A 14795-nucleotide genomic window follows, 5' to 3' on the forward strand; every position below is an offset into this window, starting at 1 on the left:
CCGAATCACTCTAAATAATTGGGCAGGGCATGAGCTAGCAGATGCAATCGAGGCCCCATAGAAATCTCTCTTTGCGGCCCTGACTGCCATCACATAGGAATTCATAAGCGTCCTGTAGGATGTTCTGGACACTTCGTCACGAGCACGGCGCCACCGTCTCTCTAGCCATCTCAGTTCTCGCTTCAGCGAGCGCAACTCCTGGGTAGGGCGTTCGCCTAGCACGAGTGCGGAGAGGGTGCCTGGGATCGATCTCGTCGATGGCTGAGGAGAGTCGGCTGTTCCAATCCTCCACCAGCTCCTCCAACGAGCCGCCAGGGGGTCTCGGATCCCGCAGAGCCATCCGGAGCCACATAGGGTCCATTTGGTTCCACGGGCGAGCCAAAATCAGCTCACCACCTAAACAGGGTCGGGGTGGGACATTCAGACGGGCCCTCAGGGCATGGTGATCCGACCATGGCACTGCCGAGACAGTGATCCGGTCCACCATCACTCCCGCTGCAAAGATCAAATCGAGCGTGTGTCCGGCCCGATGCGTGGGGGCCGAAACGAACTGAGAGAGCCCCAGTGCCGCCATGGACGACACTAGGTCCACAGCCCGGCTGGAGGTCGCGTCCTCAGCATGGACGTTGAAGTCACCCAAGACAAGTAGCCTAGGGTGCTCCAGCGCCCAGCCTGATACGGCCTCCAGCAGGGATGGCAGACCATTGGCCGGTGTGTTAGGTGGTCGGTACACTAGCCAAATAGCCAAACTCTCCTCAGCCTCCAGCATCGTGCCGACACACTCCCCCCCGCCCAATAGTCCGTGAAGGACCGAGAACCCCGGAGGGGCAAGTTGGGTGAGTGCAACTGTCTCCCCCTCCTTCACCCAGGTCTCGGTCACACATGCCAGGTCTACTTGCTGTTCCTGCACAAAGTCCCGCAAGACTTCGGCTTTGTTGTTGATGGACCTGGCATTGCACAGCACCAATGATGGAGGAGGATTCTTAATCCCAACCCCACTGCCGGCCACCCTCGGGATGGGTCAAAGGCTGAAAGGGCGCCGAGCCACTCTATTTCTCTGCGCCCTTTGCACTCGACCTTGCCCAGACCCACCACCATACCTCCCTCTCCCCAAGAGCACTGGAATTTGTTTCCCATTCATTGATCACTGGCGGGCTCTGTGTAGCTTCAGGTGGCCAACCGATGGCAAGGTCAACAACAAACCAGCTGCAACAATTAACTATTTCCTAAAGTGCTATCAGTGCCAGTCGGAAATGCCATCCTCCCAACCCCAAGAAAGGCAGAATACGGGTGCCTCTTTTTTAGTCCATCCAAAAGATGGTTTGTCCTTTCAATGCTCTCTGGGGATGTGAGATCATGAAATGTCTGTGTCTGTTATGTATCTGGTCTCTCACAAAGACGTTTGCCCCACAGGACCTCAGTAATATGACAGCAACTTCTTTAAACATGACCTTATACACAAGGATAGATATCCAGGTGGCCAGAATAGTATATTAGAGTACTGAATGTAATTCAAGGAATATTGGAATGTTTGGCTGGCATAACACTGCACCCGCCTCAAAAAAGAAAGGAAAAAATGCTGATAAGTGACCTCCACACCTGAGAGGAGCTAATGGAGGGTCTCAGTCTTATTTTAACATATTTACTGCTTTACAGCTGTTGGCGTTATGACCTTAGCTTGTTATTTAGTTTTCTCATATCTTAAAACATCTTCATCACATTACACGTTAATTTGCTGTTCAGCCCCTGTCTGTAAGTCTGAACCTTACCTTCCATTCCAATGTGTTTGAAAAACTGTGCATGCTCACGAAAGTTCATATCTTGAATAAACCTTTGTTGGTTTTAAAGGTGCCACCGGATTCTAAATTTGTTCTTATACACAAAGTGAGTACTCTATCACCCCCTCTGGTCTACCAGCAAACTGCAGTTCTAACATTCTCTATTACATTGTCTGTTTCAGGGCAACACAGAGAACGATTCCTGGATCTTTGCACTGGCCATTCTGCTCAGCAGCACCCTGGTCTATAACAGCATGGGCACCATCGACCATGTGGCCCTGGAGAAGCTGCAGTATCCTTTCGGGGCATCAGAAACTGGAAGTGGGCTCTGATGGTGGAGACGGAAGATCCCCTGGGCAGCTTTAGGTGGCTGGCTAGGGCAGCCCTTTGTGGGAGGCAGAGGCAGGGAAAAGGTTTCTGTTTGAACTTCTGAGGCTGGTGAACTGCAGGGGCAAAGGAAAGACTGAGGGCAGGCAGCTGTCAGAGGCAAGGAAGGGACAGACGGGAGCTGTACACACAGTTCCTTGGCATGGTTGTTGAGACCCCTTGGGACAGGTGTTAGGGAAGGGAGGGGGCACACTGAGAATGCCAGAAGGAGGGGAGCAGTGGGAATACATCTTCAGTGGGTCAGATCACAGATGCTAGCAGGGTTTACAGCCTCCTGGGGGGGAAAGACCCACGGAAATCAATGAAGGATCCGGTTGCCAGACCCCCTGGTTTAGGTGGGGGTCCCCCAACACCAGGCCCTGCCCCCAACTGCTGATCAGCTGGGAGGTGGGGGGACTTACCAATAGAAAGAGGAAGGCCCAGTCCACATTGCTGGTGTCACACATAGGGTTGCCGAGTACCTACCTACGAACTAGCGGGGGACACATGCTTCCCCGTCGGAAGATTCTTGCTTGGAACACAGGCGCTGCACTATTCCATCACCTAGACGTGATGGAGGCACGTAGCTGGGTGACGCTCTGGTAATGGGACTGGAAACTCAATGGTACCATCGAGTTTCCAGCCCCATTTTAAAAAAAATCTCCGAAGTAGGATTGCGAGACCCTCTAGTGGAGGCGTGGGTCCCCTGCCACCAAGCCCTTCTCCCCAGCCGCCAATCAGCTGTCCAGAAGGTGACTTACTAGTAGAAAGAGGAAGGCCCAGGCCACATTGCTGGTGTCGCACAGGAAGTGATGTCATCACACCGGCGACTTCCAGTTGACGCGCTGGTATTTGGGCAAGAACTCTATGGTAGAAGCCAGTTTTACCATAGAATTTTTGCCTATGTACCAGAATATTGCCTGGAAGTTGCTGGTATGATGGCGTCACTTCCTCTCCGATACCAGCGCCATGAGCTGGGCCTTTCTCCTGGTAAGTCCCCTTCATCCCCCACTGGTTGCCTAATGAAAGAAGTGCTGCCTGCACATGTTCAGAGAGGCTTTTTAAATTGCACAGGTGGAAAGAGAGCCAAAAAAACCCCAGTGATTTGAGCAGTTTGTGAGGGCCAAGGGACAAAGTTTAAATCTTTCCCTTAGCGAGGTCCAGCTATGTAACTGAGTTGAGGAAAAAAATTCATACAAAGTCTTCCGGGCGTTGCCAGGAGGAGAATAATTCTGCTGAGTTTGTCCGCTTCTTCCCCGCCTTCATTTGGGCCGTGAGAGACTTCCCTCTACAGCTGGAGATAGACGGACGACTTATAACTGAGGACAAGTACCTGGAGAGTGCCCTGAAACTGCAGAAAGGTGAGAGGGTCACAGAGCCTCCATTTCAGTTTGGTGTAGTGGTGTAGTGTAGAGAGCCAGTTTGGTGCAGTGGTTAAGAGTGGACTCTAATCTGGGAGAGTTGGGCTTGATTCCTTACTCCTCCACATGCAGCTGCTGGTGTGACCTTCTCTCAGAGTTGTTCTCCCAAGGACAGATCTTGAGAGAGCTCTCTCAGCCCCGTCTACCTCACAGGGAGTCTGTTGTGGGGAGGGGAAAGGAAAGGGATTGTAAGCCACTCTGAGACTTCTTAGGGTAGTGAAGGATGGGGTATAAATCAAATCTTTTCTCTTCTTCTCTTCATGCCGAGATGCCGTATTTGCTACCTGGAGCTGCCTTCCCTTGAATCCACGAATCCTCTGTCTGAACTAGGCTTATAATCTCAGCTCCTCTCTTAGTATTGTTCTGCCTCCCAATGGGCAGAGAATAAGGCTGGGAATGCTGGCATAGAACCAAAGGAAGCTGTCTGCAACCACTAGCCACTGATTGCTGTAAAAAGCAAAGATGCGCATCTCCGTTTCTGCCGAGTGCTTGGCTCTATTCTTTGACCACTCGGTTCCACCCTTTAACCTCTTGGTAAATAGATATTTCACATGCTTGCAAGTTCACTGCTACTGTCACTGATGGTCTGCTTTTCTCCTCCCCCCTACCTTTTCCCCTAGGAAACACGGAGCCAATCCAGAAATGCAACGTGTCCAGAATATGCATTCGCAAATTCTTTCCTTCCCGGAAATGTTTCACATTTGACCGTCCAGCTAACAAGAGGAAATTGCATTGGCTGGAGGAACTGGTAGAGGAAGATCTGGAGCCGGACTTCTTGAAACAAGTGAATGATTTCTGCGAGCACGTCTGGAACACCTCCCGATCCAAGATGGTCCCAGGAGGCTGGGTTGTCAGCGGAGCAAGTGAGGAGCATTCCTGAGAAGTCATAGGTTGAGGTTAATAAGCCTTTTTAGTTGCACCCAATAATAATGGTGTTGGCCATGCTGGGAGATCTCTCAGAGCCCTTCATGTGTTCAAAGTGCACTGCAGTACGCTTTAGTGTTGCACACTCACATATAGCACACTTGAAATTGTGTTCTTGGGTAACAAATATGCAGATTCATGGCCATGACTGTCTTGCTGCTATTAACGATCAGTGAAAGAGTATTGGTATCAAAAAGGAACTTGGTGTAAGGTGTCATAATCCTGGGCCTATAGCGGTGTGGCCTACAGGCTCTAGGGAGGCCTAGTGGCTCCAGGGAAGCCTGCATTGGAGTAGCTCTCAGGGCCTACATTTCCCAGGATCTTTGACGTAGTCTCTGTGCTTCACACCCATGGGATCTAGTGCGCACACACTGGATCGATCGGTGCTGTAGCAAGCTCTTTTAACGGATTTTCATGCCCAGTCCCTCCAGGCATGCGCAGGAACCCCACCGTGCATGCATAGAGGGGTGGGCGCGGACATCCCGCCAGTTCCTTTCTTACCGCCACGTTGGAAAGACCTATTCCTTCCTTCATCTGATCGGTTCGCTGATAGCTTTTTGGAAAAACCTTCTCAGCTCTTGTAAATTATTTCCACACTTTATTCTTTTTCCTTTTTGGTTCTCCGCTTCTTATGGAGAAGAAGTGGGGATTTTTTAATAGGTGGAAGTAAACTTGCTCCTCCAGACGGCCATAAACTTTGTATTTTTTGCCTCGGAGAGTCTCACAAACCAGAGTCCTGTCGTCATTTTGCTCGCTTCTCCAACCAAACGAGAAAGAACCGCGCTGCGCGCCTTAAAGTAGCACTACTTGAGTCGGCCCTTGCTCCCACCACAGCGATGGAGGGGAGACTGTCCACGTCGACAGCTCCAACGCCGAGGCCTGCTTCCGATGTCGACCGTCCGACACCGAAACACCCGACATCGAAGGCACAATTGTCTGCCTCGACGCCTGTCAAGAAGGCAAGTATGGAGACCAAGGCAAGTACGGAGACCAAATCCGCGAAGAAGGGCACTTCTAAGTCTCTCAAGGCGGGGAAGGCGGCGGTACAAGCACTGTGTGATGCCACTGTAGTGCTTCCCGCTCCAACGGCAGTATCAATATCGGAGGCTCAGATTCCTCCACCGGTACCGACCATCCACGTATTGGATTCCCCTGTCCATCAAATGGAGCTGCATTGTCCCGATGTCGAAACGGTTGAGCTCCTAAGTCACCAAATGGGTGCAGAGCATTCTCCGTCTCCTTCTCCGTCGTCGACGGTATCAGAAGCTCCCAACATCGAGCTCCCTCGGCACCGATATACCTCGTCTGCGGCACAGCGTCACCCTCCTTGTCTTCGCTCTCAAACTGTCGACATCAACACTCGTGATTACAGGGACGCTTTGCATAGACAAGCCACTGCTTTGTCTCCCAGACGTCCACGGTCCAGAAGTCAGTCTCCGAGAGTCTTTCTGCCTCCTCCACCACCGATGTCGTGGGACCAGCGTCAGCTGCAGTACCTCTATGGGGCATACCCACCATCCCTGCCATGGTTAACGCCTGCTGATTATTCCAATTGGGACCGCTATTCCACCCAATCTGTTCATTGGTCGAGATCTCCTTATAGATCAAAACCGTCGGCTTCTCTATCACGTCCGCCTATAGTCAATCCACCCCTTACTTTAGAGCCAAGTCATCCACTCAACCCTCCTGTCACTCAAAACCCTACCGTTCCTGTCGTCCAACCTAAACAAGTTACTTATCCACAGGACACGTCGGTCCAAATAGAACATCAAGTCTCCTCTACTTCGTCGAGGAGGACTCTGAAACTGAGGCTTCTGAGGATCACACCTCTCTTGACCATAAGTCTCCTAACCAGGATGTTGCTGAGAACTTACCAATATCACCTTCAGATAACCTCACATACGGATTTGGTAAAGAGAATGGCCCATTCCCTAGGTCTCTCTGTTGTCCAGCAACAACATCAAACATCAGACACCGTCTATGATATTGTTCAACTTGATGTTTCTTCCACCCTGGCATTTCCTATGTCATCGGTTCTCCTCCAGGCAGCAAAATCGCCCTGGTTGAAACCCTCTTCTGCACCTGTCTCCACAAAAAAGTTGGACCACATGTACAGAGTGCAAGATACGGATGCAGAATTTCTCTTTTCTCATCCTCAACCTAACTCTATGGTCATCACGTCGTCCTCCAAATCTAGGAAGACGCATACTGCCCCCACAGACAAAGAGGGAAAGAAACTTGATGCTTTTGGCAGACGGTTTTATTCTACTGGAGCGTTGGCAGTCAAGGCCACCAACTACCTGGCCTGTATGAACCAATACCAGTACACCCTCTGGGAACGATTCTCAGAGCTCCTCTGTCACCTACCAGAAGACAAACTGCAAGCAGCCAGAGTCGTACAAAAGGAGGGCATGGTGTTAGCAAAGCAACAGTTCAACACTACTAAACATATCCTTGAAGCGTCTTTGAGACAAATGGCTTCTGCAATAGCTCTCAGGAGGTATTCCTGGCTCAGAAGCACTACCCTACCTGTAGACACTAGGTTCTATGTGGAAGACCTACCCTTTGATGGCCTGTGATTGTTTAATACCACAACCAATTCGGCCCTGCAAGAGCTGGATAAGAGTATAAAGGTGTCCCGAGCCCTAGGGGTCTTGTCTTCTGGAAGACAACAGTATCGCCAACGTATCTGGTCAAGGGCATGGCAGAGGTGCACACCTACTCATCAGTTTCCTGACATGCGTTGGAGGCCAATATCATCTGGAGGCCAGAAACCCGCCTTCCAAAGACCCAAATTCGGTTCAGGCCAGCAGGCCTCACGCACCAAACAATCCAAACCGTCAAACCAGAGTTTTTTACTTCCCTGTCACCAAGTCAGCAACTACCCGTCTGTCACCCTTTCTTCGCGTCTGGCATCACATCACCTCGGACGAGTGGGTGCTTGCCATATTAGCCCAAAAGTTACAAGATCAAATTCATCCAGAACCCCAATACATCAGTCGTTGTATCCACGCCCCCTTCTCCACCTTTCCTCCAAGAGGTGTCCGTCCTTCTGCAGAAGGAAGCCATAGAGCTTGTAATACCACACCTCCACAGGACGGGATTTTATTCCCGATACTTCACAGTCCCGAAAGGAGACGGGGGCGTTTGACCCATATTAGATCTCAGGGAGTTGAACCATTCGTGACTTACCACCGTTTCCGCATGGTGTCGCTTCAGCAGATCATGCCACTCCTCTGCAGACATGTCTGGATGGCCACCCTCGACCTCCAAGATGCGTATTTCCACATCACGATCCATCCCTCCCACTGCCAATACCTACGCTTTATGATTGGTCATCGGCACTTCCATTATATGGCCCTTCCATTCGACCTGTCCAGTGCTCCAAGGGTCTTCACAAAAACCATGATTGTGGTCGCGGCATGTCTCCGGGGCATCTCAATCTACCCCTAAATAGACGATTGGCTTCTAGTGGCACGCTCCAAAACCGCCGTAGTCTCAAACATCGCAGAGACTCTAACACTACTGCAGAACCTGGGCCTTCAGGTCAACAAGTAAAAGTCTCACTTATGTCCAGTCCAGCGCATACAATACTTTGGCACGATACTGGATTCACAGACATGCATGGCTTACCTGCCCAGCAACAGGGCATCAGATATTATTTCCCTGGCTACTGTCGTCCAAACTCACTCCATGGGCCTTTCTGTTGGAGACAAATGGGATACGCAGACGGGAAAGAAACACATAAACTTCCTCAAACTTCTCGCCATACGTCACGCCGTCACCTCCTTCCTCCCCTTACTCAAGGGAAAGTGTGTCATGGTCCTGATGGACAACACCACAGTGCTGTCGTATATCAACAGGCAGGGAGGCACTGTGCAACCTGGCCATCCAGTTGTGGGAGTTGTGCATTGACAACAGCATTTTCATCGTGGCTACTCACATCCCTGGCGACATGAACGTGCACGTGGACCATCTAAATTGAGCCGTACTCAGCCTACACGAATGGGGGATTAACTCAAAATACCTCCTCCCACTCTTCCACAAGTGGAGGACTCCCCTAGTCGATATCTTTGCGACCAGAATCCCCTAGTCGATATCTTTGTGACCAGAATCCCCTAGTCGATATCTTTGCGACCAGAATCAACAAAAATGCCATCTGTTCTATCTCCAGAGAACCCAACCGACTAGACGAGACCCACAGCTATTCGTCTCGTACGCTTCGGCATGGCTAGGCAGTCGCATCACGGCGCAACGTCTGTCAAAGTGGGTTGTAGGTCTGATTCAACTCTGCTACCTACTCGCTAAGCAGCCATTGCCTGGCCCTATCAGGGTGCATTCTACCAGGGCTGTCGCAACTTCCACTGCCTTCCTCTAGGGAGTGCCACTGCCGGACATTTGCAAAGCTGCTACCTGGGCCACGCCTAACACTTTCATCAGGCACTACACCCTAGACATCCGTATCAACACCGGTACCAACATGGGACGTCAGATTCTGTCTTCAGCTATGCAGTAAAAGACCTGCCAGCACCCACCTCCAGGTAGGCTACTGCTCGCTAATCTCCCATGGGTGTGAAGCACAGAGACCACACCGAAGATAAACAGGCTGCTTACCAGTAACTGGTGATCTTCGAGTGGTAATCTGTGCATTCACACCATCCGCCCTCCTTCCCCGCTGCTGTCAGCTTCTACATTTTTACTAGGGGTTGATTTGCGGCGGTACTTTGAAGGAACCGGCGGGATGTCCACGCCCACCCCTCTAGGCATGCACGGTGGGGTTCCTGCGCATGCCCGGAGGGACTGGGCGCGAAAATCCATTAAAAGAGCTTGCTACAACACCGATCGATCCAGCGCTTGCGCACTAGATCCCATGGGTGTGAATGCACAGATGACCACTCGAAGATCACCAGTTACTGGTAAGCAACCTGTTTTTCCCTCTGGACCCTGGTGTCATGATCCTGGGCCTATAGCGGTGTGGCCTGCAGGCTCTAAGGAGGCCTAGTGGCTCCATGGAATCCTGCATTGGAGTAGCTATCAGGGCCTACATTTCCCAGGTTCCCTCTGGACCCTGTGATTGGTTATCATGGTATTTTGGAGGGAAAGCTACACCAGCAGGAGAACAGAGGGTGGTGCCTGGGAAGAAGGAATAAAAGGCCTGGCCCAAAATTGGGGGATGTTCTCTCCCTCAGGGAGCCGGGCTGGTGAGGCTGCTGCAGAAAGAGGGATCCTCATCTGAAAGGGGTGAGTCAGTCAGAGACCAGGTACCATATTTTTTGCTCCATAAGACGCACTTCCCCCCCAAAAAAAAAGTGGGGAGGAAGTGTGTGCGTCTTATGGAGCGAATACTGTGGGACATGCCCGGAGCCGGCCGCCTGGGGCTGCGCTGCCGCCAGAGACTTGCCACTTGCATGGGAGGGAAAGGGGCACGTGCGAGAAGGAGGAGGAGGAAGGGGGGAAAGAAAAGAGAGAGGCGGTGGCGGCGACTGAGGGTTCCAGGACCCAGCGAGCAGCTTGGCTGGTGGAAAGAGGCAGGCAGCCAAACGGAGAAGAGGGAGCGGTGGGAAAAGGGGTGTTTTTTTCCCTTTTAAGAAAATGTCCCCACCCCCATCCCCCCCCCCGGTGGCTTAAAGAGGCAACACCCGGTTACCAGGCGCCCGGCGCTGCGGTGACAAGCACATTACCAAGGCTTTGTTTCACATGCAGGTCATCTGCGGCTGGCGCCTTTTCACCTTTGGCCTGCTCTGCCTTCCCCCACTCGAGCCCTTCGGCGAGGGTGGAGGGGTTTCCCGCGCTTCCTATCCTCAGTAGTCCCCGTTAAGGCCTGCGAGGGAGGAGGAGGAGGAGGAAGGGGGGGAAGAAAAGAGAGAGGCAGTGGCGGCGACTGAGGGCTCCAGGACCCAGTAAGCAGCTTGGCTGGTGGAAAGAGGCAGGCAGCCAAACAGAGAAGAGGGAGCGGTGGAAAAAGGGGTTGTTTTTTTTCCTTTTAAGAAAACGTCCCTGCCCCACCCCCCGGTGGCTTAAAGAAGGGGGAGCCCTTCGGCGAGGTGCTCCCGCCCCTGCCTTGCCCCATCGCGGGCTGGTCGTGGAACTCTTCCCAGCTTTCACCCTCTCTCTTCATGTGCCCTCGGCGTTCTGGCACACACGGAGAGCTATAGTGCCAAGGAAGGATGCATGCATAAGGGTTCAGGGCATGGTCGCCCGCTTGGCCGGCATGATAAAGCCCCTTTGAGTGAGGGGAAAAGGGGGGATTGCCTTCCGAGTGAACCTTTATAGGCTCGGGCGTCAGGCCTGTGTGCGCTCTTACGTGGGAGTAGTGCCGTTTCATTCAAGTCTGCTTGCTTCTGCGCACACCCACGAAGGACTGGGCTACACAGCAATGCTGTGAGGGTAGACCTTTGGGGATGTACTAAAAGGAAGGACAGGATTGCCCATTGGAAACAATGGGAGACACTGGAAGACCCATTGGAAATAGTGGGAGCAAAAAGCCAATTGACTTGCATGGGCTCCATTGGAAAACATTAGGGTACAAGTAGAGTTGCAATAAAAATGCAGAATGGATTTTCCATTAGGGTCTCTGGGCCCAAATACACTACTCTGGGGATGGAATGAGAGACCACGGAGTGCAATGAGTAACAGAAGTGTTACACCCTGGGACAGGCCATGGAGTGGAGTGACAGCCCGAGGTTGGAGCAGGAGTGTTCTGGGACTTGGATGATAGGCCACGGAGTGGGGTGACAGCCCCAGGGTGGAGCAGGAGTGTTCAGGAACTGGGATGACAGGGCCAAGAGTGGAATGACAGCCCCAGGGTGTAGCAGGAGTGTTCAGGAACTGGAATGACAGGGCCACGGAGTGGAATGACAGCCCCAGGTTGTGCCAGGAGTTTTCAGGAACTGAATGACAGGGCCAGGAGTGGAATGACAGCCCCAGGGTGTGCCAGGAGTGTTCAGGAACTGGAATGACAGGGCCACGGAGTGGAATGACGACCCCAGGATGGAGCAGGAGTGTTCAGGAACTGGAATGACAGGGCCAAGAGTGGAATGACAGCCCCAGGGTGGGCCAGTAGTGTTCAGGAACTGGAATGACAGGGCCAGGAGTGGAATGACAGCCTCAGGGTGGGCCAGTAGTGTTCAGGAACTGGAATGACAGGGCCACGGAGTGGAATGACAACCCCAGGATGGAGCAGGAGTGTTCAGGAACTGGAATGACAGACCATGGAGTGGATTGACAGCCCCAGGGTGTGCCAGGAGTGTTCAGGAACTGAAATGACAGGGCCACGGAGTGGAATGACAACCCCAGGATGGAGCAGGAGTGTTCAGGAACTGGAATGACAGGGCCAAGAGTGGAATGACAGCCCCAGGGTGTGCCAGGAGTGTTCAGGAACTGAGCCCCAGGGTTCAGAATATTTTTTCCCTGTTTTCCTCCTCTAAAAACTAGGTGCGTCTTATGGTCAGGTGCGTCTTATGGAGCGAAAAATACGGTAGCTAGGGAAGGCTAGGATCATATAGACAGACGTGTTAGGGGTTATTATTTTACTGATTTACCTACCTTTACTGGGCTCATTATTCCTACATGGCTTTTGAACTACAGTTGTTATTAAATCTCTTTAATAAAACTAGTTTGTTCCTCTGCCTGGGTCCTCCTCACACCTCATTTGGTCACGTATAAACGGAAACCTATTGGAAAGGTACTGTAGAAAGGGGTAGGGTGGGTGCTCTGCAGGCCTGTAGCTACAGTGGGGCATTTTGGGGCCTGGTCCCCAACTTCCTTCCAGCCCCCCGACTTCCATCCAGCCCCCCCGGCCCCCGGCTCTCTGGGCCACCTGGAGAACTCCCCACCACAGCCCATTCCCCAAGCACGGCTTGCTTCCCCAAGCACGGCTTGCTTCCCCAGGCAGAGTGCGAATGCTGCAAAAGCGAGTTCTTTAAATTTTATTTTAACTTTATTTTTTTATTTTGTTATGTCAGTACCCCCTGACTTATTTAAAGGCCCCCCAAATTACAAAATCCTGGCTACAGGTCTGGTGCTCTGGGGCCCTCCTGAGGAGACCCATTCCAGAGTGGAGGCAGCCATTAGAGAACCTTCCCAGCCGCTGCCTGTGACAAAGAGGCTTAATAACCAAGACGAAGTTGTTTTATGATTCACTAACCTTATGATTCCTTGTTTTACCCCTCCCTCCCTTTGCAGTGCTCGCAAACCTGGCAAAGAACTACGTGGAAGCGATCAACAGTGGGCAGGTGCCTTGCTTGGAGAACGCCGTGCAGGCCCTGGCAGAGATTGAGAACACAGCTGCTGTGCATGAGGCCATTTCCCGTTATGAAGAGCTGATGGAGAAGCGGATGAAGCTGCCCACAGAGACGGTGGAAGAGCTGCTGGGGGTGCATGCTGCGTGTGAGAGGGAGGCCACGGTGGTGTTCATGGCCTGTGCTTTTGGGGACCACATTGAAAAATTTCAAGCCGATCTTATGGTATGTTCCCTCTTGTGACTTCTCAATGTGCTGTCATCTCATAGCCCTTTTCCAGGATGTGATGACAACAAACTAATAGTTAACAATTGAGTTGTAGGTGTGACCATCCCATTGCATAGTACCCCAGGGAAGGAATGTTTTCTCATTGTTACCAACACACTTATTTCTGGATCTTCTTGTTTTGGTAGCGTAACCTGCAAGAGAAGAAAAAGGAGTTTTGCAGGAGGAATGAACAGGTGTCTTCCGACCGCTGCCTTGCTGTGCTTACGGATCTTTCCCGGGAGCTGGAAGATGGGATCGCCAAGGGGATCTACTCTGTGCCTGTTGGCTATCAGCGTTTCTTGCGAAAGCAGCGTGAAATAGAGGAGAAATACCACCTGGCACCTGGGAAAGGGATTCAGGTAGGGCACGACGTAGTTTCTTTGAGATCTGCTTCTGAGCAATATTGAGACCGATGGGTTATTGATCAGAGGAAGGATGAAATGACTTTGTGTGTTGACCGGTCAGCAGTGTGGCGGCTCTGGGCCGGAGGGGGAGGCTCTGAGGCAACTGCCTTCTGGACGGAAGAATGGCCAATTCCCCACTCTAGTGTCACCTATAGATCCTTTAAACCCCAACTGCTCACGATCAAATAAAAAGGGGGACAGAAGCTTTGATTAAAGGATTGGTGGTATTCTTGCTCTGAGGCTAGCTGGCAGCTGAGTCCTGTGGAGGTAAGTGATCAAACGCCAGTCTGCTTTATGCTCAGATCATTTTTATTTGGCTCCTCATGCATTCAAAGGACCATTAATTTAAGATCCGGCTGGTGAATGAGTGAAAGGGTTTATCTTTAATGTTTATTCATTTATTTATTTCAATTTATATCCCGCCCTTCCTGCAAGCGGGCTCAGGGCAGGTTACAACAATAGATTACAATAAATTACAGTATTCAGTAGTTCAGAATAAATAGATATCTGACATTAAAACAGTAAAAACAAATTAAAATGGGGAATTCAACAGATTTCAGATTATAGTTCCTACAGCCAGAAACAAATGGGCAGAAGCTGAGCCATAGAGGTCTTGTTAATAACAGCATACCACTAGGGCTGCAACAAGGAGGCCAGCTGGTGGACACCTACTGCCTCAACCAAAAGCCAGGCAGAACAGCTCCATTTTGCAGGCCCTGAGAAACTGTAACAGGTCCCTGATCTCAGTTCGGAGCATGTTCCACCAGACCGGGACCAGGGCAGAAAAAGCCCTGGCCCTGGTTGAGGCTACGCAAATGTCCCTTGGGCTGGGGACAATCAGCAGATGGTTGTCCGCAGAGCACGAGGCTCTCTGGGGCACATATGGGGAGAGGCGGTCCCTAAGGTATGTTGGTCCCAGGTTGCATAAGGCTTTAAAGATCAACATTAACACCTTGAAATGGATCTGGTACTCGATTGGTAGCCAATGCTATTGGTGTATCACCGACTGAATGCACGCCCACACAGATGTTGCATTCAGCAACAGGGGTGTGCATTCGATAAAGCCAAACTGAAATAAACCCCCAAAATTCCTTTTCGGCTTTTTTTTGGTATTTGGCAAGCCAAATCAGAATCTGATTTATTCGGTATTATTCGGCATTGCCGAATACAGACTTCGGGGGGGGGGGTTAAACTTTAATGGGCTGCACTTACCTTCTTTTCCCCACCTTTTCTCTTTCCTGCCCTTTGCTCTGTTTATCAGAAGGGCGGGGGAAGAGGGACCTTACATACAGCCAATCACTGCAATGCATTTGCAAATGACATTGCAGCTTGCAAGGCTGTTGTTGCTTCTGGCTTCAAACATGAAGCCCAAATACTAGTTTGCTTTCCCAGGAA

General features: G+C 51.4%; 1 protein-coding gene across 1 annotated transcript in view; it reads left to right on the top strand.

Annotated features, from left to right (window-relative positions):
- Window positions 1-13355, top strand: part of LOC107108468 (guanylate-binding protein 1-like) — a gene marked incomplete at its 3' end in the record, with an annotated part of 20176 nt that extends 6821 nt beyond the window's left edge. Inside the window, exons 3-7 of the mRNA XM_015408905.1 lie at window positions 1961-2070; window positions 3309-3505; window positions 4186-4428; window positions 12674-12954; window positions 13143-13355. Of these exons, the coding sequence (XP_015264391.1) occupies window positions 1961-2070; window positions 3309-3505; window positions 4186-4428; window positions 12674-12954; window positions 13143-13355 (1044 nt within the window). The remainder of the gene's footprint in view (window positions 1-1960; window positions 2071-3308; window positions 3506-4185; window positions 4429-12673; window positions 12955-13142) is intronic.
- Between the last annotated feature and the right edge of the window lie 1440 nt (window positions 13356-14795).

Source organism: Gekko japonicus, unplaced genomic scaffold, assembly GCF_001447785.1.
Source record: "Gekko japonicus isolate JY-2015 unplaced genomic scaffold, Gekko_japonicus_V1.1 scaffold6345, whole genome shotgun sequence".
Taxonomy (NCBI): domain Eukaryota; kingdom Metazoa; phylum Chordata; class Lepidosauria; order Squamata; family Gekkonidae; genus Gekko; species Gekko japonicus.